The sequence below is a fragment of the Cervus elaphus genome, chromosome 28 (genome assembly GCF_910594005.1).
Source record: "Cervus elaphus chromosome 28, mCerEla1.1, whole genome shotgun sequence".
Taxonomy (NCBI): domain Eukaryota; kingdom Metazoa; phylum Chordata; class Mammalia; order Artiodactyla; family Cervidae; genus Cervus; species Cervus elaphus.
Window position 1 is genome coordinate 18,352,174 of NC_057842.1, and position 26,341 is coordinate 18,378,514.

At 42.7% G+C, this 26,341-nt stretch overlaps 1 protein-coding gene across 4 annotated transcripts in view; it reads right to left on the reverse strand.

Annotated features, from left to right (window-relative positions):
* The window catches only part of FILIP1 (filamin A interacting protein 1), a 215,525-nt gene that overhangs the window by 12,002 nt on the left and 177,182 nt on the right, over positions 1-26,341 (reverse strand). For 2 of the 4 annotated variants that reach the window (XM_043890531.1, XM_043890533.1), the window contains exons 5-6: positions 8,989-11,794; positions 4,838-5,157 (exon numbers count right to left, since the gene is read on the reverse strand). In XM_043890531.1, coding sequence (XP_043746466.1) covers positions 4,951-5,157; positions 8,989-11,794 — 3,013 coding nt within the window. In that variant the 3' untranslated portion in view covers positions 4,838-4,950. Of the gene's footprint in view, positions 1-4,837; positions 5,158-8,988; positions 11,795-26,341 lie in introns of those variants that run through there. The other 2 variants (XM_043890532.1, XM_043890534.1) reach the window with 2 other exon arrangements.

Consider the following 26,341-nt stretch of genomic DNA (forward strand, 5'->3'; position numbering starts at 1 on the left):
TCCCTTGAACAGCAAGGAGATCCAACCAGTCCATCCTAAAGGAGATCAGTACTGAACAGTCATCAAAAGGACTAATGCTGAAGCTGAAGCTCCAATATTTTGGGCACCTGATGCAGAGAACTGACTCTTTGGAAAAGACCCTGATGCTGGGAAAGATTGAAGGCAGGAGGAGAAGGGGACGACAGAGGATGAGATGGTTGGATGGCATCACCGACTCAATGGATGTGAGTTTGAGCAAACTCCGGGAGATGGTGATGGACAGAGGAGCTTGGCGTGCTGCAGTCCATGGGGTCGCAAAGAGTCAGACACACCTTAGCGACTAAACAGCAACCACCTGCCATGGTGCCTTTGGAGGAAAATTGAAGTAACTTACACCACCCGGAATGGCAGCACTTGGATTTTCCCCTAATTCCACCGTTTCCCTCCGTGTTCTCAGGTATGAAGTGTTGGCATCCTCCCCGTCACTCTCACAGATTTGTACTGCAGACCAAAGAGGAAGCAAGGATGCCTCCCTCTTCTCTAACTCCCAGCCACCCTTCAACTGCTGGTTTTCCCCTCTACAGGAAAGTGCCCAGTTTTGTTTTGTTGACAACATTTTCCGTTAAAAAAAAAAAAAAAGGACAGGCTTTAAACCCTGACTTAGATTCTGAAATAATGGTCTGTCTGGGACTTGTGACTAAACCGCCAGCCACCACCGCCACGCGTTCATGGAGGATGATGCTTTTAAAAGAGATTTTGGAGAAAGACAGAACCACCCGAAGGAGATGCCATCGGAAGGGCAGCTTCCACGGAGAGGAAGCAAGTCAAGGCAAGGCATGTTCAGTTCAAGGGCTGGCTGCTCTGCAAGGCATTCTGTGGGCCTGGGGGTGGGAGTTCAGCTGGGGGGCCGGCAGGGCGGGGAGGTCAGGAGCCAGGTCGCAGATCCTGGGTGCCACATGGTCTTTTAGTGTTGACTGATATTTTAACTGTGCGTGCAAATTACTTTAACAGAAATAAAGAGCCATGAAAGAATAAATGGGAAGCAGGGGCAGAAAAGCTTGAGCATCCTGTCAATGGCTCCACACATCAGGGAAGAGAGAGGAATAGCCATAGAGGACGACGCAACTGAAAGAAGAACTGTGCTGAGACGGAAGGGGCCAGAGCATATTGATGTCTCGTGTGGACGTAACAGGTGAAGAAGGAAGCTGAAAGAGCAGAGGGGTGAAGAGATGACCAATCATGAAATCCTGAAGGAGGTGGTAACGGGGAAATGCTGACCATCATCTGGGTTGGGAAAGTTTGGGAATGATACACTCCCGTGTCCTGGGGAATCCTCCCTGGGCTCCTCTTGTTCCCTCTTCTCTCTGCCCGCTTGCCTCCCACACACATGTGCCCTTCTTATCCATGGGATTTTTCCAGTCAGGAAAGCCTCACTCTCTCCTCAGTATTTCCAAATCTATGAAGGAAGGAGAAATTCAAATCTCTGTGCATCTTACATTCGTGGACAGGTTTTTGTTTCCCTGAAATTACACTCTTCCCACACTGCACATCAAAGCTCTGTCTTCACTTCTTTCTTAAAGACATTCAAGTAAGAGATCTGATAATGCCCTACCCTGAATGAATACACGGAAACCTCCAGACACTCCAACTGCCCCGTGTTAACCTGTCCTCACGGAAAATATCATAAAGATGACAGTAGAAACTGAATGCCTCTGTTTAATCAGGTGACCCAGATGGGAAAGTTATTTTCAAGAAACGATCAAGATCCCCTGGGCCATGTCTCATCTTGGAATGTTTCTGGTACTATGCATGCTACATGGCCACGATCATAGTTTATAGAAACAGCCAACACACACAAATTATCTTTGTGTGTGTTGACTGTTTCTGCATACTAAGATGGTCAGTGGTAAACAATTTATCTGCCAATGCAAAAGCTGCAGGAGATGCAGGTTCGATCCCTGGGTTGGGAAGATCCCCTGGAGGAGGCCATGGCAACCCACTCCAGTATTCCTGCCTGGGAAATCCCATGGACAGAGGAGCCAAGCGGATTGCAAAGAGTCAGACAGGACTTAGGGACTGAAGAACAAGACCAGGGCTGCTCTGTAGCTCTATGGATGGGGCCCCACATGTCCCCACATTGTAATCTGTGGCAATGGTACCTCTCTCCCTTCCAGGATGAGATCTGATGGCATCTGTCCACAGTAGCCCTGGTGAGATCCCTGCTACACAATGCTTTGTTCCAGAACAGAGGGAAAAAAACTCTCACCTTTTCATCCCATTCATTCTTACAAAAGCACATGCATCTTAAAAAAAAAAAAAAAAATTAAATTCACACATGGAAGCCAAAGTTGGAGTGCACTGAATCCTCCACCTCCAACCCCCAGTGGATGTCACTTCTAATATGCAGTTGAAAACAAAGTGAGCCAATCAACATTGAGTTGGAGCTAAAATTACAAAGGAAAACTGCCACAGCGGTTGCTCTTTATCATTTCTGAAAAGCGAATATGTGTGGTGCTGCCAAGATTTCTTAGCGGGCTGTATCCCAAGGCCCAGATGTATAAACATCCTGTCCATGCATGGTTAAGCATCTTCTGGGCCCTCCCTGTGGATGGAATGAGCTTCCGGGTAAGCGTGATGCGTGCAGGTGAAAAAGTGAAACAGCAGCAGCGACAGTTGAAGAACAGCAGGTAGAATAAAAAAATGCAGTGCTTCATTCTCTGGACTCCTTCATTTGTTCAAATACAATGTGTTATGGTACAACAACACGACATAGCCTAGAGGCCAGGGAGGCATTTGAATAACAGCGGAGCGTCCTTGTTTCTGAAGGGGATGATGTCCACTCTACAAGAGAGGGGAGCTCCCTTTCAAAAGAACACAAGTCGATATTCCAAATGGCCAGATCTCTAGTTTGAATGTGTTCAGCAAGTTCGTGTTTTCTTTTTCTCTCATTCTCCCTCTTCTTCCACCTTGAAATTCCCTTATCAGGGCATGTCGACCATGGTTGCTTAACATTTTAAAATATGTTTGCTGAGACCTGAGCTGTCGGCCACAGTGATCCAATTAAGTGAGTGTGAATACGGAGACGGGTCTACTCCTTCATCCACAATTTGAGTCCAGGTTCTACAGGGAACAGGAAGTCCGGTGTGGAAAGAACTCAGAAGACAGTCTCTTTACCCTGAAGCTCAATGATTCCCTGGTAGCTCAGATGGTAAAGAATCTGCCTGCAGTGTGGGAGACCCAGGTTCAATTCCTGGGTCAGAAAGATTCCCTAGAGAAGGGAAGGCTAACCATTCCAGAACTCTTGCCTGGAGAATTCCATGGACAGAGGAGCCTGCCAGGCTATAGTTCATGGGGTCACAAAGAGTCAGACTTGACTGAGTCACTAGCACTTTCACTTTTTTTCTTAAGGGCTTCCCTTGTGGCTCAGCTGGTAAAGAATCTGCCCACAATGCAGGAGACCTGGGTCCAATCCCTGGATTGGGAAGATCCCCTGGAGAAGGGAAAGGCTACCCGCTCCAGTAATCTGGTCTGGAGAATTCCATGGACTGTATAAGCTATGGGTCACAAAGAGTTGGATTTTGACTGAGTGACTTTCACTTTTAAACAATGGGCTAAAAACCAATCATATGTCTTTAAAAAAAAAAAAAATCTACCTTTACACAAATATCAAGAGCAGGGACTATATCCAAATGATTTTGGAACCCTCACAATTTAGAAGTGAAAAATAGCAACTCGTAACTAAGTACTTACTGTGTTGTAAAGTTGACCCAGTTGGCTCAAAGACTTGGAAAGGTGCTGCCTACCTGAGACTTCAGATGCTAAGCTGAGGGTTATCAGCCTTGAGCTCATTTGTGGTTACTTGACTATGAAGCACTACGTCCACATCAACATGGTTAATCTCGCAGACAACAGAATTTTGCATTCACTCACTCTTCATGCATATTAAAACATGCTTAAAATAAACAACAATGATACAAACACAAGTAATAATACACTTCACCACACCACACACACACACACACACACACACACACACACACTCCTGAACTGGTTCTGTACTTGCAAAGTCCACACTTGACTGTGAAAATGTTTCAATTCAATTAAGCTATGCATGATGTCATTTTATATCTTGGCAACAAAGTATCAAAATTTACTGACCGCTATTCTCTATCCATTACAACCTCTGTTGAGTTATAAAGGGCCACTTGGCAGCACCACTTCACAATTTAAATCAACTGCACACTTGAGTAGAGCGTGAGTCTGACATTAATGGCTCTAAAATTCCAAAATCTTTACAATACACACACACACACACAAATAAGTAAAACTCTGCTTTTAGAATTCCATATATTATTTCCATTTTATTTCACATTGGAATTGTCTCCTGAAATTGGCTTCGGGGCTTTGTTTTTGCAAAACTTTCAAGGCCCAGGCCTTGAAAGAATTAGGAGATGGTTTCTGCTTTTTGTTTGTTTGTCTGTTTCCCGCACATGAAGCAAATTTGGAGTTCAATGGAAGCAAATGACAACTGATAAACTATTTCCTATTTCAGAAAAGAGCTTTTGAAAAATCAGTTATGGTGGAACAAGGCCTACTTAATTTCATTTACAATTAGGAAATAAGGCAGCAGCTTTGGAGAGGTTGTGATCCAGGCCCCTCTCCCGCCCCCTCGCCCCCATAATCTTACTGGTTCAACTGATGAGTCTACTTTCTCGAAGCAAAAATGGCTCTAAGGGTCAGGCCCTGCCTCAGGCCCAGCATTCTCTGCCAAGCACGTAACATACAGTAGTTTTGCTAGTGAGTTCTATGTCCCGGCCTCAAAACAAATCCACAAAATAGGAAAGACACATGGCTATTAGTTGATTATTTTATGAACAAGGTATCAAAAACTCCAGTTAGTACACACAGCGAGTGGGCAGGGACAGACAGCAGCAGGAGCATCTGCTCGACCTACCCCCTCCGCCACTGCCCTCAGCCCTTCCCCCCTCCAGGAGAGGTAGCGCTGCTGGCTGCAGATTTCTTCAGCTCTATTTTCATAGACTGAGTCTCAGCTCGAGGCTCGAATTTGGTCAGATTTCCTGCTCCTGGGGCTGCCACTACTGGCTTTCCTGCTTTCATACCTTTTGACATAGGAATGCGGGTGGGTGTAGGTCGCTGGGCTGACCCGTCTTGTCCCGACTGCAAGAGAAGAAAAGACAGAGACACAAGGGCCGCGTTGGTGAGTCTCGCCCTGGAAATGCCATCCATCTGAACATAAGCACACCACAGGACCACCCGCAGATGAGCCCGCCCCAGAGAAGACTGTTGTTAGAAAGTTGGAGTGGCTTGCTGTCTAGTCCACTCCATCACCCCCTTTTCCCTCTCCCTGAACATCTATGCCCAGCGTCTTTCTCTTCTCAAGCCCCTGACCTTCACTCCTGTTTCACAGAAAAACTACAGGCCACCCTGCATACACTTGGGCATTTTTATCCCTCCTGTCCCCAAACCACCTCCACTTTCTTTAGATGAAGCAGCTCTCCTTTCCCCTCCTAATGAGGCCAACTCTTCTCTTTTTTGTCACTGTTGACCACATCCTCCATTTTGTTTTTTTGGCCTTGTGGCAGGGCATGCTAGATCTAAGTTCCCTGACCATGAATCAGACCCCATGCCCTCTGCAGCAGAACCGTGGAGTCTTAACCACTGGACCGCCAGGGGATTTCCCTACACCCTCCTTCTTGAAACAACACAGTGATCTCAGTTCATTTCCAAGGCTAACCATTCAACACCATGGTAATCTAAGTCTATGCCTCAACCACTGATGCCAAAGAAGCTGAAGTTAACAGGTTCTGTGAAGACCTACAAGCCTTCTAGAACTAACACCAAAAAGAGATGTCCTTTTCATCATAGGAGATCAGAATGCAAAAGTAGAAGTCAAGAGATACCTGGATTAACAGGCACATTTGGCCTTGGAGTACAAAATGAAGCAGGGCAAAGGCTAACAGAGTTCTGCCATGAGATCACACAGGTCATAGCAAACACCCTCTTCCAACAACATAAGAGATGATTCCTTCTTCAAGGAGTTCCTAAAACTCTCCTGCTGTGATATCTAACTTGGGTCTCATCCATCGCCTTGGGTCTCATCATCGTCTCTGACTCCTTTTCATTTTCAAAATGGCTCCCAGTTCCAGTTTGCCTGCCTTCTAAATGTGGGTATCACCGTGCTCCATTCTCAGTCCTCTTCTCATTTTCCACACTCACCCTGAAAATTACCTGAGTTGTCACCCACATGTGTCTGAGACCCTGAACCCTGAGCCATCAGTTTAGTTCAGTTCAGTCACTCAGTCGTGTCCAACTCTTCGTGACCCCATGGACTGCAGCACACCAGGCTTCCCTGTCCATCACCAACTCCCAAAGCTTGATCAAACTCATGTCCATCCAGTCATGGATGGATCATGTCCATCCATCTAACCATCTCATCCTGTGTCATCCCCTTCTCCTCCTGCCTTCAATCTGTCCCAGCTTCAGTGTCTTTTCCAATAAGTCAGTTCTTTGCATCAGGTGGCCAAAGTATTGGAGCTTCAGGTTCAGTATCAGTCCTTCCAATGAATATTCAGGACTGACTTCCTTTTAGGAGTGACTGGTTTGATCTCCTCGCAGTCCAAGGGACTCTCAAGAATCTTCTCCAGCACCACAGTTCAAAAACATCAATTCTTCGGTGCTCAGCTTTCTTCATGGTCCAACTCTCACATCCAACTCTCACATCACAAGGCTCCCCTTAAATGCAGATCCAGATTTCTAACCACATGCTAGACATTTCCAGGGTCCCTGAGGCATCTCAATTATAACATGCCCCAAACGTTATTTATTTTCTTACCAAAACAATAATCCCCTGGATTTCTCATTTTATCCACCCCATGGCCAAGCCAGAAACCTCCGAGCTACCCTCTGAACTCAATATGTCATTAAATCTTCAATTCTGTCTTCAGTATATCTCTGTGGCAACCCTCTCCAGTATTCTTGCCTGGAAAATCCCATGGACAGAGGAGTCTGGAAGGCTACCGTCCAAAGGGTCACAAAGAGTCGGACATGACTGAGCAGGCACACATGCACATCCTCATTTTCACTCCCACAGTTCAAGCTTACATCTCCAGCCTAGAGAACTGCAACCATATCTCTTCCCTCAGCCTCTGCTGCCTCCAACTGATCCTTTAAATAGTTCTATAAACATATCTAAATCAGAAATAATGTCATTTTAAAAATCACTACCCTGTTTATGGCTCCCTTGGCCTATTCTCTTGAGATTAAATGTCAATTCCATAATAAGACACACACGTCTTCAGCTTCTGATCCCAGTGTGCACCTCCTCTTCTGCTCCTGCATAGTGTCTCCAGGTCTGACTGTTGCAGCCCAAAGGGACTGCTCACTGTCCCACACGTGACAGCTTGCCACACTGCCGCCCCTGTGCACGAGCTGCCCTCTCTCCTTATCTGCGAATACCTCTGCCCCCGGGGAGGACTTATCCGCTGGTTCCTTTGTACACCACGCCCTCACAGAACCACTAGATGGGATCCGATCCTGCCTCTCCCACTAAGCCAAGAATTTCAGCAGTCCTCTCTACAGTCAGCACCCAACCTGCTGCCTGAAGAGCAGCTAAAATTGCACAAATGATCTAGTCACACTATTCGTCCCAAACTTATTGTTGACCTTGATTTTTTGGGATCTGATCTACCTAAAGTAGGTGGGAAAGCATTTAGGCCTTAGCAATCTTAGATAGTTGTTTTAAAGTCCTACTTGCATATGGGCTTTAATCAGTAATCCGAAATGTTACTCCAGAAGGGAGGGCTATCTTGATCTGACCCTTAAAATGGGAATAAGATGTTCCAGCAGAAACTTTGCTCTAAATTACAACAATTACACCTCCCCTAGCTTTTATAAAAAAAAAAAAAAAAATCCCAGCTATGCTGTGCTGCTTAAAAAAACAGTATTGAACCATTTGAGAAGGGTGAGCAGTTCTGAATGATATTCAGCTCCTGTAGAGCCAATAACAAAAAGCTTTACTGACAAAGCAGTTTGTAAGTACTTTACTCTTTGAAGCCTGTCCTGGGTTTATGCTTGTGCACAGAGAATGAAAGTAAATTATAGTGAAGATACAGGCAAATAAGCCACAGTTTCTATACTTAAATAATAAGCTTCCTATCTTTTTAAGACTTTCTAATATCTGCTGCAGAACTTGCTCAGAGATTAGGGATCACAATTTCTAGTCTATTAGCTTAAATTAATATCTAAATAACACACAATCTTCTATAATTTCATCTACCGACTGTTGCCAATAAGTGAAGAAAATCACTGGAAGTATTTTGAAAAACAGAATTTATTTTTAAGTTCTGGCCTTTATACTTTGGACATGCTTTCCTATAAACCATTTAGCCTTCCAGCTGGTTTTAACTAAATATTTATCAAGCACCTGCTCACTGCACTGTACTATTAATAAAATACAGTGTTTAGACATATAAATTCACTTCTTTTTACTTTTAAAAATTTTTTGATAGCATAATCTTTTAATCTTACTTTTTAAACAAAGTATGACTATGACCATACATAAATGAATATCAAATGTCTGAGGTTCTGGAAATATAACCCAGGAATAGTTTTCATTTTTTTGCACATTGGCCGTTTCTTCCAGCCTCTATATTTTAAAACAACTTAAACATTAAAAATCAAATTTTCAGCCGTATTATTAGCATAGGCTGATGTGGCAAGAGGTCACTTTTGCAAGAGGGTTTTGAAGTCAAGATGATTTAAACAACAAAAAGAAATTATCCCTCACAATTAGCTCAAATTAATAAAATAAGAGGCCCCTTTTTATTCTCATTTCTTGATGCAGACAGTCTCCCGGGAGACATCTGGTATTGGGTTTGGGCGGAGGAGAGACATGTGCTTTGGTTGTCTTTTGGGCACTGGGTGATTCTCAGCCTTCACTTGCCCGCCTGACCCCCGCATTGGCCTGAACCAGGACCCCTCTCTACTCACCACTGACTGGGTTCCTCTGGCTGATGAAGTCGTGACCGGGGTAATGGTGATGGTGCTGGTCACTTTGCTCGAGCCAGAGCGAGGCGACAGGTGGTTCCTGGGCGAGCGAAGGACGGTGCCGGTGGACACCTCCTTCTCGGCCGTCACGCTGACCGGTCGGACAGTGATCACCGGACTCGCCCCTTCGCCCGAAGTCCCCGGGCCTCGCTTAAACTGAGAGCCTAGGTGAATGTGGATTTTGTTGTCTTCCGTGGTTATGATATTGGCATTGGCGTTGTATTTCCGGACTGGGGTTGGTCCAGGCTGCTTCTCCGGGGTGACCTTGAGGACCGTCCTTCCCACGGGCATTTCCTGGGATTCGGGAGGGACATTGATGTCCGTCGGGGCCGCCGATGTGGACACGGTCATGATCTGGATGGGGGACGTGGGCCTGTCGGCAAACGCCCCCCTCCCGCCCTCTGGGGTCTTCTCCCTGGAAAAGGTGGTGATGGTGACTGGAGACATGGCTCGCTCCGGGCCGAGGGTAGCTTCTGCACCTTTCTGCTTCTGAGACAGGACGTTCGGGGAGGGGATGATGGTGATCCTCGGCTTCTGGTTGCCCAGGGTGGGGATGACGGTGGTGCTCGAGAAGAACTCTTCTGCTGTGGGGCTGGTGATCTCCAGAGTGGCGGTGCTGTTCTCGTGGTCCGGGGTCACACGAATGTGCAGCGGCTGGCCCTGCTTGGGCGAGAGCACCAGCTCTCCTGGGTGCCCTGGGCTGGCACTGGCGCGGGGCCCCTTCTCCGGAGCCACCGGGGGCCCGTTCTCCCTCTTCCTCATCCACGGGATCCAGGACTTCCTCATGGTGAGCTCGTTGGCCGCGGGCGGATACCTGTCGAGAACCGACGAACGTTCCAGAGGCTTCTTCAGTCCCACCTGGCGAAGGTTGCTCATGATGTGGTTTTCCTCCTGAAAGGACTTGCGGATGAACACGGCTGGTGTGTCCTCCTCCGCCGCCTCGCTGCCCAGGGCATCCGTCTGCACGCCCGTGGATGTCACGGGAACATCCACCATCCTGCGCCCGTTCACGCTGGGCCTCAGGGCGCGGCTGTATCGCTTGGACAACTCCAGCTCTTTGGTCAGATGGAGGACCTCCTGGCCCATGCTTTTGTTCTTATTTTCTTCTTCCATAAACCTCTGTTGAAGGACAGAGTAATCCACTTGGAGCTGAGAAAGCTGATCTTCTTTGTTCATCAGTTCGTGAATCTTCTCTTTAAGAGCTTGGACCTCAGCTTTTAAATCGCGACTTTTGGCTTCTTCCAGCCGAAATCTGTGTCTCAGTTCAGCTTCTTGGCTCACGGCCTCGCCTTTCTCTATGGCTTTGTTCTTGGCGATTTGGTGTTTGATCTCCTCCAATTGCTGAGAGAGGAAATTGGCCTTATCCTGCTCAGTTCTAAATTTCTGCTCCAGCTGGTCATACTCATCTTCCGTCTTCATCAAGTCCCCTTCCACCACCTCCAGTTGTTGCAGACGGTTCTTCAGTCTCTCAATTTCCAGGGTTAGTTCCTTAATTTTGTTATCTTCAGGGCAGGTGAGCTCAGGTCCTTTTCGAGACCTTCCTCTTGTTATTTCTCTCTCCACTTCCTCTATTCCATCAAGTCTCTTCTTTAATAAGTCCACACTGCAGCTTAATTCGGAGGATTTTTCTTCTTCACTTTTCAGTTTGCCTATTAACTCATCTCTCTCTTTCGTTAAATTGTATACCTTTTCCTCCATTTCAGATTTCAGCTTTAAAAGTTTCTTACTTTCTTCGATGAGTTTTTCCGTGACGTCCATAACCTTTCCTTGCTCCACCTTAAAATTTTTGTTGAGTCCATCCACTTTTCTCTCCTCTTGCTTTATTTTTTCCATCATATTTTTCCTTTCATCCACCAGCATCACGGTAAAGGACTTCAACTTTGTAAGATCGTCTTTGAGGCTTAATTCAGCCTTTTCCAATCGACTTTCAGAACATTCCAGTTCTTTAACCCGACTCTTGACCACCTCCAGTTCGTTGAGCAGGTCCTTGGTTAAGTTCTTTTCTTTCTCCAGATTTAAGTGCAGCTGGGTGCACTCAGATTTACTCTTGCTAAACGCTTCTTCCAGTTTCTCCAGTTCCGACATTCTCTTCTGTAACTTCTCAACTTCAATTTTGAGCTCCCGGCTATGGTGTTCTTCCTCCTGCAGTTTCTTTCTCAGTTCCCGGCACTGGGACTCGGTTTTCGTGATCTCTTCGTCTTTACCCTCCATCTCAAGCACGCGCTTCCGTAGATTTTCCACTTCTGCCATGAGGCTGGAGTTGCCGCATTCCCCTTTGGCAATCTTATCTCTTAGTTCCTGAAGCTCTTCTTCTGCCTTCTGAAGGTTTTTGTTGGTCTCTTCCAGCTCCTCGATTCTCTGAGTCAGGCCAACCAGCTTGAGTCTGAGTTGTCTGTTGTGAGACTCCTGACTGGCCAACTTAGCATTCATCTCCTCATGTTCCTGGGAAAACCTTGATGCCTTGTGTTCGAAGTCCACTTCCAACTTGAGCAATTTCTGCCTGTCTTCTTTGGATTTGGAAGTGATGGCTTTGAGCTTTTCTTCCTCTTCCCTCAGTTTCTGAGTCAAGTCCTGTACTTTCTGGCTCTGCAGGCCAAGTTGCTCGATGTGCATCTGCCTTTCATCCACCAGCATGAGTGCAAAGGACTTGAGTTTCACAAGCTCATCTCTCAGTTTGTTGAGCCGCTTAGCGTTTTCCTTTTCTTTGCGGGCTTGGTAAGCTTTTTCCTGTTCAAGGAGTTTTTTCAACCTAGAAAACAAAAAATATTAAAAATATCCTATTTTATTACATAATATTTTATGTATGATATGTTTTTATACATATTAGAAGATTGTGTGCATGCTAAGTCTCTTCAGTCGTGTCCAACTCTTTGTGACCCTAAGGCCTGTAGCCCACCCAGCTCCTCTGTCCATGGGATTCTCCAGGCAAGAATACTGGAGTGGGTTGCCTTGCCCTCCTCCAGGGGATCTTCCCAACCCAGGGATCCAACCCACGCCTCTTAGGTCTTCTGCATTGGCAGGCAGGTTCTTTACCACTAGCACCACCTGGGAAGCCCATTAAAAGATTAATCAGCAATAAGTCTGTCTTAGATATGAGCCAAAAATAAAATGTTATTATAATAAATCCCCTGTCAGTTACTGAAATATGAAGGTTTAACACATAGCCATAAATGAAACCAACCAGAAGTCAGGATGCTAGCTACCCATAGTAAGGGGTAGCATCTAGAAGGGAGCCTGGAGAGAGCTTTTCACCCTTTCTGTTTCATAATCTGTGTGCCTTTTACAAAGAATTATTCAGCTTCTGAAATTTCAGTAAGTTGAACCCTGATGAGTAACTTTCTACATATGTGCTATACTTCAATAATATAGCGATGGAATAAAATTTAGGTTTTGCAATAATAGTGACTATTTGTGTAGAATTTTCTGTATTCTAGGCACTAGTCTTTATTTTATCCTCATGGAAAGCCTCCAAGCCAGGTATTGCCACTGTCCTCCCAAGGAAGATGAGATGGGACCAGCCCCAGTCAGTCAGGAACAGGTCTGGGGTCTCATGCGGTGCAGCCCAGGATACTTGCTCTTCACCTCGCATCGTAAGACTTCAAAAAAGAAATTCACTTTAACTGAAAGGGAAGACTCAGAAAAGAAGATGCTTTGGGTTTCCTTGCTTTGTATGCAACTATCACCCGACAGGAGCAGGGCAAGACGAGCTTTCTGATAGAGAGTCGAGCTACATAACTGACTTGAGTTAACACCAGAGCTGGCACAGGATCTTGTCTCTGTTTTCTGATTTAAACATTTCCTTTTAGATTGAGAGCTAGATAGGGAGGAAACACAAATTCCTATCAATCCAAAAAGACATGGCAGTCACAGGAATTACTGTTGTATATGCATGAAATGCATTTTCTCTATGGTGGGTGGTGGTGGTGTTTAGTTGCTAAATCGTGTCTGACTCTTTGCAACCCCATAGACCACAGCCTGACTGTAGCACGCCTGGCTTCTCTGTCCATGGGATTTTGCAGGCAAGAATACTGGAGTGGGTTGCCATTTCCTTCTCCAGGGTTATGGTGTTAATGTATAGGTTTTAATGTTAATGTATAGCTTTAAAAAGTAGAAACAGAAGTAGACCAAAGTATATTTATGGTACTTATGGTTGTCAGTTAGCTTACACCAATTTTTAACAGTTCTTTTCAATTATCCATAAAACAAAATTAATATAATATTTACCATATGTAGTGTAAGAATGCATTTAGTAATTTATGCTTATATGAGAAGCAAGTTATAAACAACCACTAATGTATTTGTTGTAAGTACATTTTTTTCTTTCAATATATTTTGAACTTTATTTATTATGAAAGATTTATTTCATAATTAGATGAACTTGGATTAGATTAGATTTACTTGGATAACAGATTAGCTGTTATCCAAGTAAACAGACGTTAATAGTGTCATACTGAACTGTGCAAGAAATGATTGAACATACACAGAGTAACTATAATCAAACCCAGTGTCAGATAGTTATTACAGAAATAGCTCAGCTGATACCACTAAGTTTTTTTCATAGAATTTATTTCTATAAAATATACCATTGTATCTAAGCATCTATTAACTGAAATGGGTAACTTCCAAACTCATTATGGCTTTATTTATAAAATAAGACAAAAATAATTTTCAAATGCATGAGTTGAATGAGTAATACTGTAATAGCTTCACTAATTGTGGTTCTTACATGTGTAAAAGGGCATTTTATTGATTATCTTATCTTTTTACTCGGCATCAAAACAATTGAAATGTCACTTTTCTGTAGAATAAAAGACTTCAGGGGATATTTTCAAATTCTTGACCTAACTAGATTGTTAGAGACAAATTCCTTTAAAATATCACTGTTCTCAAATTTAAGGCTTAAAGTGTTGAAATTTCTAAAGATAGTTGTTGAAGAATCTTATGCCTCTGTGCTATTTGAGGCAGAGAGCTGGAATGGCTAAAACATAGACTTTGGGGTCAGACACAACTGTATCTGAATCCTGGCTCAACTGATACCCTGGACCCTATGTTTTCTAGGTTGTAAAGGAAGGTGCAATGGGTACTAATACCTCCTTCACAGGATGTTCTAAAGACTGAGAGATGGTAAAAAAAAAAACTGACTGACACACAGACTCAACACATGGATGTAATAAAACATAAATATAAGAACTAGAGAGTACACTATTTCCTCCACATGGGAAGTCTGTTCAATGCTTTTTGTGTTTAATCTGTAAGTATTTTTACATCATTATCTTGACTTTGATAGTAAAACCTGGGGCAGTGATGTTTCAACCCGAGAAAAGCATAGTGTTTTCTGCTCAGTAGACAATTCTGTGAGCCAAGGGCGTAACCTTAGATCTTGGCTCCATAAAACCACATTTTTCAGGTCCTCTTACTTGTGACTATTTCTCTTTTTCTAGGCCCATTAAACTTTCTCTCCTTCCCTCTTCTTTCACATTTTAAGCCATTCTCACCTTTTAAGGGCTTCCCTTGTGGCTCAGCTGATCAAGAATCTGCCTGCGATGCAGGAGACCTGGGTTCAATCCCTGGGTTGGGAGGATGCTCTGGAGAAGGGAAAGGCTACCCACTCCAGTATTCTGGCTTGGAGAATTCCATGGACCATATAGTCCATGGGGTTGCAAGGAGTCGGACACCACTGAGTGACTTTCACTTTTACTTTCATCTTTTAAAGTGGACCTGACAGCAATACACAACCCATTCTCTGCAGGCTCCCAAGGCCCAGTTCCCGGTTGGTGTAGCTGAGAGTTAGATCCAGGACTTGGTAGACTTGTGTGGCTCAGTCAGGACACTTTGCCAACAGTATCTGTGCACAGAGACCTGAATTCAAGTGTCTGTAGGCAGGGCGCTGGGGATGGGAAGGATGGGATGAACTGCGAAGACTTTGCAAAAGATAATGTGGACTGTGACTGCTCACTCACTGGCAGAAAGGGAGAGAAAAAATTACTTCAGTGCTTTGGGTCTGAATAATTGCAAATAGTAATGCCTTTAATAGAAGCAGGAAAAGAGATGAGAAAGGGTATTGGCAGAAATCGAGAGTTGAAGCAACACTAACTTGAAAAGTATACCAGACAACAGTTAACAATACTGTATTGTATACTTAATAAAAATGTTAAGACGGTAGATCTTGGGTTTTTATTTCAATAAAGGAAGTGACAGTTCCTTAAACATGGGAATAAATATGATCTGCAAAGGAGAAACTATGCACAGAGAGAAAAAGGAAAGGATGAAGAAAAAAAACTTGGGGAAATGCCCAGAAATAAAGGGCAAAAGAATGGAGGAGCTATGGGAACACATGTCGAGAGTGGGGAGAGGGGACTGAGGTGGGGAGATATAATTATACCTGAAGAAATAAACATTAAGAAAAAGCCCTGGAAAGTCTTCTAAGATGTCAGATAACGGGAGAAAGCTGTAAACAAATGCAAAGCGGAGTGGAGAGACCCATGGAACAACACAGGGGAGCCAAAGAAAGAGAGGGCTTGTCTCCACCGACCTGCCCTTCCAGTCAATTTTGGCATTCCATTTACAGGTGTTTTTGTTTTTGTTTTTCTTTTTTCTTCTCCCATATCTACAAATCCTCCTTTTTACATTAAACAAGCATTGAGAAGCATTATCATATCATTGTGCACATTTCACAAACCATAATGACTCTGGCATATTATGTTTCTATTTCAAACAATTTTCTAATAGTTATGCTTTCACGTTGTGCTTTAAACACTTAATTTGCTCTACATTACAGGGCACTATTTCCATGTAATTACATTATTGAAAGAGCAAATTAAGAGGATTTTGGTGCTTTATGTGCCCACTGGCCTTACCACCTCCCTCTGCTCTCTTTTCTATCCGTCTTGCCTTTCTTCAACCATACCCTGGTTCTGAACATATTAACATTAAAAGGAGACAAACCAGAAGACCAAGACTAAGAAAGTGAATTAGTGCCCTAATTCTCATCAGCAGTTGCAAGCAGAGCATTAAGTATTCTGAAATCAAATTTATTCTTGGCAAGATCTTAATTTTCTGCAAACATTTTATCTTATTTAGAGGACAAAAGGAAGACAATAATCTAATAGATTCTTCAGAATTCTCTTGCCTTTCTTAATAACTATTCTTAAATGTATTCCTAATTTCTCTTTCATACCCAATAAAACTATGTGTTTTTTAAACTTACAGATTTGTCATTTATAAACATATTCAGAAATTAAATAATTTTCACCAAGAAAATGTTAAAAGTATAGGCTCAAATATTCTGTTTATGGGGCACACATTTGTCAAGACTCATCAAAATGTATAATTAAAATTGGTGAATTTTGTAATATATAAATTATATCTGAAGAAAAAAAATATTAAGAAAAAGCCCTGGAAAGTCTTCTAAGATGTCAGATAAAGGGAGAAAATTGTAAACAAATATAAAAGAGTCATTTAAAATACAGCAGAAAACATAAAATAGGTTATTAATCTTAAGGCAGAAAGAGGTGAAAGCAGAATTTGAAAAAATAAAGAGAAGGCAGCTGAGATTTTCAGATGGAATTTGGACTGACTAGAAAACTTGTTCTGAGGAAATAATGTTTCAGGTACTAGAAAACCTTTAGTTCTAAAATTTCAAGAGGCTCTTAAAAGCACATCCCAAACTCAAATTTTTGCTAATAATTAATTTTTTAAAAAAATGATAGGAAGAAACGTGTTCTGATAATAAAACATTTTATTTACCAAGCATCTATTATAATACATCCTTGGCTATGTGTTAAGTGTTTTTATTAGTTGATTTTATTTTCATAATAATCCTTTGAGCAAAGGTTACTCATTACTATATTGTTTCATAAACAGGAAAGTCATTTTATTTAATCAAGGGAACAGGACCAAGAAGGTCAGACTGGGATTTTAGACCAGATCTGTTTGACCACTGTGCTTTTTACAATGAAGTTATTCCTCAAGTAGGTATTGTTTGGAGAGCTGAAGTTTGCAAGACTGTGTTTAGGTTGCATAGGTGCACACTAAGTTACTTCAGTCATGTCCGACTCTGTGTGACCCTATGGACTGTAGCCCCCAGGCTCTTCTGTCCATGGGGATTCTCCAGGCAAGAATGCTGGAGTGGGTCGCCATGCCCTCCTTCAGGGATCAAACCCATATTTCATATGTATCCTGCGTTGGCAGGTGTGTTCGTTACCGCTAGTGCCACCTGGGAAGCCCATTTGTTTGTTAATTGCATCTTATTTGATTTAGCCTATCTTTCTGGAATTGTCAAGATCCTCCTTGAATTGTTTCATCACCCAGTATATCAGTTCATATCCAGAATTTTGTCAAAGGAAACATGACCCCAGTGATTAATTAAAGGACAGGTCAATGTACAAAGCACTTTAAATACATTCAGTCTCTCCCTGCTGCTGACATCAACCCATTCAGCAGCAGGACGTCATCACTGGCCACCCATGAGCCTGTGGGGCTATTAGTCATCACCTTCCTGAGCTCCCAATCCTCCCCATGTGCCCGTTCCAACCACATCTTTCTCACATCAGTCAACTAAACCCAAATTCTCCCAGATGTTTGGGTCCCAAATCTAGAGTCATCCTTGAGTCCTAGGTATCCTCATTCAGTTCTTCAACAAATCTTGTCAACTCTACCTACAAAATACAATCTACAGATGAATGGTTCTTACATTTTTAAAAGCTTGTAAAACATAACTAAGAAGAAGAGGCAGATACCGTATGTGGCCTGCTAAGTCTAAAGTAGGAGTCGAGTGGAAACAGCACGGTAAAAGCACACAGCTGGGAAATAGACATAATAGGTGGCTTAATTGAAATGAAGGGTCCTTGTGGGAACAGTGTGAGGAAAAGAGGGTGAAAAGGAGGGACAAGCCACTCCAAGCCCTCTCTGGGCTAACAGGATGGATCTGAACTTGGGATTCAAAATATGAGGAAGTTCAACAGCTCTGGAGAAGTTGAAAATCAGGATGCTGCAAAAAAAGGAGTTGAGAAATACAATGAAGTCTGAATGAAAGTCATGTCATTGAAAAAACAGAGAGAAACAGGGTCACATAGTGATTCTTAGGAGACAGAGTTTATAGGGTTTGGTGACAGACTGAGTAAGGATGGAGAGGGGGAGTTTGGACAGACTCTCCACCTTCTGGACAGGGTTATTAGTTTGCTCTAACTGATTATCACATATAGGCTAGGAGAAGAGAAACAGACTTGGAGGGATAGCTCATGATGCTCCAAAAAAGGCACATTGACTTTGAGGTTGTCGAGACCCTATAAGTGAAATGCTTATTGGTAGCATGGAGTTCAGGAGCTGAATCTGGACCAAAGATACAGACTGGGATTGTCCAGTGACAGTGTAATCTAAAGCTATGAGAGAAGGACATCCCTGGAGGTCCAATGGCTAAGACTCTGAGCTCCCAATGCAAGGAGTCTGGGGTTCAATCCTTGGTCAGGGAACTAGATCCCACATGCTGCAACTAAGAGTTTGTTTGCATTCCACAACAGCAACTAAGACCTGGCACAGCCAAATGAATGAATACTAAAAAAAAAAAAATTAAAGCCATGAGAGAGGATAAGATGAATGAGAGGTATGAGACAACAGAGAGAAAGAGGAGCAAGGACAGAAAAAAGATATTGAGATGAGAAAACATCAAGGAACTTAATGAGAGAGGCTGAGCAGGGAGGGCCAGAGAGTTAGGAGGGAATCCAGGCAATCGTGGGTTTGCAGACACCAGCAGGGCAGGAAGGGGACGTGTCCATAGCACAATGCTCTGGAGGGATCAAGTGAGAGATAGGAAAATGGCCATTGTTTTCATTTAAATTCAAATTTAAAGAAAACTCCTTCCATTGGCTATGTCAGCATGCATATTGACAGTTCTTTGCGTGAGCAGTTTTAATGGAGTTTGGAGACAAATACAGAATAAAGCTTAGTTGGGAAAAACAAAAATGGAGACAAGTATCTGAGACTAATTATTTGAAATCTTGATTATGAAGGAAGGAGAAACAGGCAACTGGACACAGGACGCAGGTAAGGTAGGTTCTATATCTGTAACCTCATTTGTTAGATGAGAGATATTAGCTTGTTCCCACTTTAAAGCCCTTTGTTTTTCTTGATAGAAACAGTTTAGTTAATAAATGAATAATGGTAGAATACATAAGGAGGTAATTATAAAATACCACCATTTTGCAATTCGCAGTGAAATAATGGGCATAGGCAAGGCTCATCAGTGTTTCCTAAAAGATAGCCAGATACTGTGTACATATGTATGGACCTCCACCCAAGAAATATTCTTACCAGAAAATTGAACCTGAATAATATTGAGCTTCACAGGGGCAAGAAACATACTAAATGACATTATGATGATACAATCAGGAAAATTCAAAATGTAGAGGCTATACAGTTAAAAAACATAGTTTCTTCAATAAATAAATCCCAAGAAGAAAGAGTGTGGGAGTTGAAACTATGGATTAAAAGAAATTGAATCTGTTTCAATTCTCCTCCAAATTTTTTTAAAAATGAGACAATTGGAAAAATTATGTTAAGGAATTATTATTACATTTTAGGTAGGATAAAGGATCTTGACAATATTTTGAAAAGAATCTTTATATTTTAAAAATATATATTGAAATATTTACAAATGAAATGATATGTCTGGAATTCACATGAAAAATAATCTAGGGGAGTTAGGATAGATGAAACCAGATTGGTCACAAATTGATTAATTGTTGAAGTTAAGTACATGGGGGTTCATTATAGTATTCTTTCTATTTTTGTAAATTTTTTGAAATTTTCCATTATAAAATTTAATTCCTTATTGTATATAGTCTTTAGCTTTTGTCCACCTAAGTCTCAGCTAGTTTGGAGACTGGTCAGATTTTCTCTTTCCTTACAGTACCACGTGACTCTCCTATTATTGTGATTGTACGTGATTCTTTCTTTCATCTCTATGTTTATTAAGTTAAGCTTGTTGAAGACTCGGACTTTTTCTTGCTTATTGGGATCCATCTACACTTACTCAAACTAACGCCAGGAAAAGCAGCTCATTCTGTACTGTTCCACAGATATTTGTTAATTTCTTTCCTTTTAGAGTCGAAAAATAAATTGTTTTGGAGGAAAAGGGGGAAATGAAAGATTTTTTGAAGCCTTATTCTGCTTTTCCATCTTTGAGATAAACACCTTCCCTGAAACAATTGTCAATCTCTCCTCCTAAAGACTCAGGTCCGCACTGGACTATATTCATTCTTACTTTTTTCCTTGGAAGTAAACCAAGTAAGACAGATCTTTTTCTCCATCTTTCTTGGCACTCCCACTTTTTCAACCATTTCTCCAGATTTCTCAGTGTTAGCTCCAGACCAGCAATTCTAATTCTCTCTTTGCTTCCATTGTCACTTGTCACTATCTTAATCCATCAGACCCCATTTGAAACTCTGATGTCATCCTAGGTTTGTTTCTCGTCCAGACCATGCTAATTTCCCTGCTCACTGTTTCCTTCCCTTCCACTATTTTTGCTCTTCACCTCTCCCTGTGTATATGCCTCTCTGTCTTTCACAAAAAAAGCACAGGTTAAAACTAGCAAGGGCATGATAGTAATTAGAGATGAATGAACCTCAGGAGTCAAGCTTGCCCACAGTTTGAAGTCTTAAATCACATGCATTTCTCCCCCAACTAGAACACATCAGTTTGGTTCAGTTCAGTCACTCAGTTGTGTCTGAGTCCTTGTGACCCCATAGACTGCAGCACACCAGGCTTTCCTGTCCATCACCAACTCCCAGAGTTTACTCAAACCCATGTCCATTGAGTTGGTGATGCCATCCAACCATCTCATCCTCTGTCGTCCCCTTCTCCTTCTGCCTTCAATCATTACCAGCATCAGGGTCTTTTCAAATGAGTCAGTTCTTCGAATCAGGTGGTCAAAGTATTGGAGTTTCAGCTTCAGCATCAGTCCTTCCAATGAACACCCAGAACTGATCTCCTTTAGGATGGACTGGTTGGATCTCCTTGCAGTCCAAGAGACTCTCAAGAGTCTTTTCCAACACCACAGTTCAAAACCATCAATTCTTCGGCACTCAGCTTTCTTTATAGTCCAACTCTCACATCCATACACGACTACTGGAAAAACCATAGCCTTGACTAGATGGACATTTATTGGCAAAGTAATGTCTCTGCTTTTTAATATGCTGTCTAGGTTGGTCATAACTTTTCTTCCAAGGAGTGTCTTTTAATTTCATGGCTGCAGTCGCCATCTGCAGTGATTTTGGAACCCAAGATAATAAAGTCAGCCACTGTTTCCACTGTTTCCCCATCTATTTGCCATGACGTGATGGGACCAGATACCATGATCTTTGTTTTCTGAATGTTGAGCTTTAAGCCAACCTTTTCACTCTCCTCTTTCACTTTCATCAAGAGGCTCTTTAGTTCTTCTTTGCTTTATATAGTACAGAACTAAGTAGCTTGGTGGGCTTCCCGGGTGGTGCAGTGGTCAAGAACTTGCCAGCCCATACAGGATAGGCAGGAGATGCAGGTTCAATCAGGTCGGATGTGTCAGGAAGATCCTCTGCAGTAGGAAATGGCAACCCACTCTAGTATTCTTGCCAGGATAATCGCATGGACAGAGAAGACTGGTGGGCTACAGTCCACGGGCTTGCAAAGTCAGACATGAATGAGTGACTGAGCACACACACACAATCTATCTTTAAAAGCAAAGCCACAACTGGCAGCAACTGAAAGGCCTGAGAAGCTCGTGGCTGATAACAAATTCTTCTTCTTGAAGATGGTGAGATCTCCTCCTACTAGGTGAGCACACACTCGGTGCTTGCCAACATTTGGTAGCAACCAGACTCCACTGTAAAATTCAAATTTAGTCTTCATGAAAATCTACTAAGATGCTAATTTAAATTTACAAATGCTGTATTCAGAAATAAATCACTTACTATATTACTAGTATAATAAATTACTCTCAGTAACAGTAGAAATTAAAGTCTAGGAAATTATTTATGTTTTGCCCCAAACCATTGAAACAACTGTTTTCTCCCTGTTAGTTTCCTGCCCAACAGGAGGCCCATATTTGAGAATCACTGGGAACAAGCTCTCTGTTCATACATTCTGGTACAAAGCTCTCTGACATACAGAAGGTAGCCAGGATTCATTAATTCACTTAAAAATTCAACAAAGATGGGTTGTAAAACATTATTGTGGTAAAACAATGTATCAGGTGCTTGCAATAAAAAAAAATAAATTGCAGTGCTCTGTAAGAAGTGCCATTTGTGCTTTGAATTTAGGCTACTCCATGCAACAGTGGTGTGATTGGAGGAAGTCATTGTTCATGTCTTTGTAATTGTTTTTCCAGTAGCGTTCCCCTGCTGTGGGGAGCAGCCCATATGGCCCCTTTGGGAGAACTACATAAGGGTCACCCTCCTCCCTTGGGAACCAGGACTGGCTTGACATGCTAAATGAAGACCAGATTTCAGCCCCCTTCCTTTCTGGTCAGGAGCTACCACCTGCACAACCACACACTATCAGCCCAGGTCCTCTTTTGTCTCACCCTTCAGGTTTTGGTTCACATCTCCTCCCCAGAGAGGCATTCTCTAGTTAGCCTGTTGAAAACAGCTTTCCTAGCCATGCTCCATCGGGACTCCCTGCTTATTTCTTTTACTGCACTTTCCCTGTCTGAAAGGATCTGTTTCCTTTATTTGTATACTTAAGACACTGTCTTTCCACCACTGCACAAGACGAAAGCACTATAAGAGCAGAGTCCAGGGCTGAAGGGCCCTCCTCGCACGTGCCTAACACACAGTAGGTGCTCAGCCAGTATTTGTACAATGAATTACTAGACAAAGGTCATTCTGATGAAGAATGAAGAAAACACTGTGCCCTGTAAAGGGCAAACATCACGCAAATGTGAGAAAAGAGAACATCTGAAATTCAGAACAGTAGTCAACCTCTGTACACACAGTAGGAGGTGGGACAATGTCAAGAGATGAGACTCCAGTGAAGGCGGAGGTCAGATCATCAAACAGCTTGGATGTGACTCCTAAGGAGTCCTAAGCACCATCCTGAGGGTTATACAGACTTCTCGAAGGACTTTAAGAACAGTGATAACAGACAATTTCAGTATTAGGATAGTCTGATGACAACATGGTACATGGATTGCAGAAAGGGGAGACGAGACGCAGGGAAATCAGTTATGTAAGTATTGAAATTTTCCCAAGCCAGAGGAAAAATAAAGACAAAACTAAGATCACATTGCAATATGAGAAAGGGAGATTATAGGAATAGTTAGGATGGGGAGTTGTCTAGTTTTGTTAACTGATAGAATGTGAAGGTTAAGGTAGAAAGAGATGGGATTCTTCCTGCGTTTTGATGTGGGGGAGTATAGGAATGACAGAGCCTTTCCTTGATCACACGCCCAGGAGCATCACAGTCTAGCTGGCACCACGGGAATCTTAGGAAGATGATTGTCCCCCTTTTCCTCAGTGCTTTACTGACTTGAGCTAAGGACAAACTATCTTTTTGAAAAACTCAACTGACTCAGGATGGGCAAGACAAGTTTTTAGGTCTTTTCTAGAAGTATGACTTTTTGAAACGTTCACTTTTAGATCTCAGTTTGCTTCACCTTTGAAAAAAAAAAAAAGCACAGTTTTCTCTTATAAACTTGTGAGGGATGCAAATTAGGTCTCAAAAACCTCTTGATAGAAAGTGTTTTTGAATAGGGATCTTGACTTAACAGATCAATGTTATACACAGCTGTAGGAAAAACAAAAAACAAAAAACAACTATTATTGAAATTACTCAATTACCAAGCTATTGATTTGTATATTACTTGATAACATAAAATTCTACACTTTTCATTATTATCTTTTGTAAGATAGGCATCGTATTAATAAGCTCCTTCTAGCTTCAAGCTTGCTTTAGTCAGTAGGAGGCACCAGGACTTCCCTGGCGGTCCGGTGGTTAAGACTCTGAGCTCTCAATCCTGGGAGCACATGTTTGATCCCTGGTTGGGGAACTATGATCCTGCATGTCACGCAATGTGGCCAAAAAAAAAAAGGAGACACTGAAAGGAGATCAGAGAATGTATCAATTCCCTTTTGAGTCTTGGCTATTTGGTTTCATTCTTCTCCTAAGGGCCACAGTCCCTGTTCAGAGCTCTTGCCTATAGATAGTTACTCTTGAGGGTTCTGGTAATTACTGGTCCTGGTAACTAATTCTCTATGTGCATATTTATAATGATATCAAATTATCCTGTTTGAGTCTGCTGGGTTTTGTTTTGCTTTTTTTTTTTGCTGTAACCTTGCATATTATACTGTATCTTGAACACATCTTACAGTGTGTAAGGTGCAGAGTTCAGGATCACTTCCCTTCTCTACCCCCAACACACAACGGTATGAGGCATGATGTCTCCGAAGACAGATCTAGAACCTGGAATCACAGGACAAATCCAAGAAGAGAGGAGTCACAGATAGTACTGGTGGAGAGTGGGTCCGTGAAGAATTGAGGAACAGGAAGAATGACTGAGGATAGCACAGGTGCACATTGCTAAGCATGGGGAGCTGAAGCAAGAAGTGGGAAGGCAGAGCGGTGCTCCATCTCCCTCGGACCAGACACGAAGGGGCCTCATCTGTCCCTGCCCTCAGGCTGGGTGGCAGGTATAGACCTTACCTGGGATCCCAAGGCAAAATTCCTGAAGCTTAGCTCTTTACCCTTTTTCATTTTGCACTGTGAGTTCTTTAGAGCTAGAATGTTTCTGGTTGATAAAGGAGAAAAACCACAAATACTGAATGCTGAATGGGAATATCCAAGAAAATAAAAATAGGTAACTGCTGACAGAGGACCAAATATGAAATCACAAATATGAAATTTGTGTATAGAACTCATCTAACTCTGTAGAACTCCCAACCATGCCAATGATTTTCACTGACAGAGGATATATGCCTTTTGAGGGGGCACTTGTCATTTCCGAGCTAACCCTCTGTTCAGTGTGGTAGTTCTGAGTACATGCTCTAGAGCCAGACTATCTGGTTTGCATCTCGTTCTGCACCATCCTAACTTGATCAAGTTTCTTAATTTCTTTCTTCTTCAGTTTTCTTCTGTATCAAAGCGGGATGATAGTATCTGAGCACAGGGTCATTGTCAGAATCACATTAATGATTATATGTGAAAGGATAAGTACGCATTAAATGTTAGATACTATTAGCAACGATGCTAAATTGAAACTCACTGCCAATCTGTCTTCCCTGCCCCTCCACCTGAATGAATTCTTCAAAGCTATTGGGGGTGGGGTGCCTCTACTATGCAGTGGGAAAGATCATTTCATTCTTGAGACCTGAGAATGCTGTTGTTATTTGTGGACACAGATGAGCAGTTTCTACTCACCATGTGTTAGTGGGTTAGTCGCTCAGTCATGTCCTACTCCTTGTGACCCCATGAACTGTTGCTCACCAGGCTCCTCTGTCCATGGGATTCTCCAGGCAAGAATATCCTTTATTGTGTTTTCATATTTCCTAAGTTGGTCAAAATACTACTCACACAACTTCAGGTTGATCAGATAACAGTAGAAAGAAGATGTCATTCTTTCCCTTTGATGTTGATGAAGAGTCAGCCAGGTGCATACATTTACTGAAAGATTTTCAGGAGGAACAGAAAGAGCCATGAAGCCGAGAAATTTGTCTCTAACTGTGTGGCCTTGAGCTCTTTCTTCCAAGTGGCCCCTCACCCTAACCCAAAGACCCATTCCACCCCCAAAGAAGGTGTCACCAAGGTGCATCACAGCTAATTATGGGATGCTGCCTCTAGGTAATGAGGGTTTCCTAAGTGGCTCAGTAGTAAAGAATCTGCCTACCAATGCAGGAGATACAGGAGCCTCAGGTTCAACCCTGGGATGGAGAAGATCCCCTGGAAAAGGAAATGGCAACCCACTCCAGCATTCTTGCCTGGGAAATCCCATGGACAGAGGAGCCTGGCAGGCTACAGTCCACAGGGCTGCAAAGAGTTGGACACGACCTAGCAACTAAGCACGTATGCCTCTAGGTAACATTGTGCATTATCACAAGAAATACTCACCCTCAGACAGTAAGCTCAAGGGAGTGATTTACCAGGGAAGCCAGAGAGTGGGGACGGTTTTGAGGTCCCCGAAACCTCAGTATGAGGGGTCCTCCCACAGGCTAGAGAGGCCTCTCCTGTGTTCACTTAGAACATGCAGGGAGGGATGGGGCAGAAGTCAGATCTCCTGAGACTATTGAAACAAGTTGAAGATAATCCATAAGGGTACACACATACCCCATTT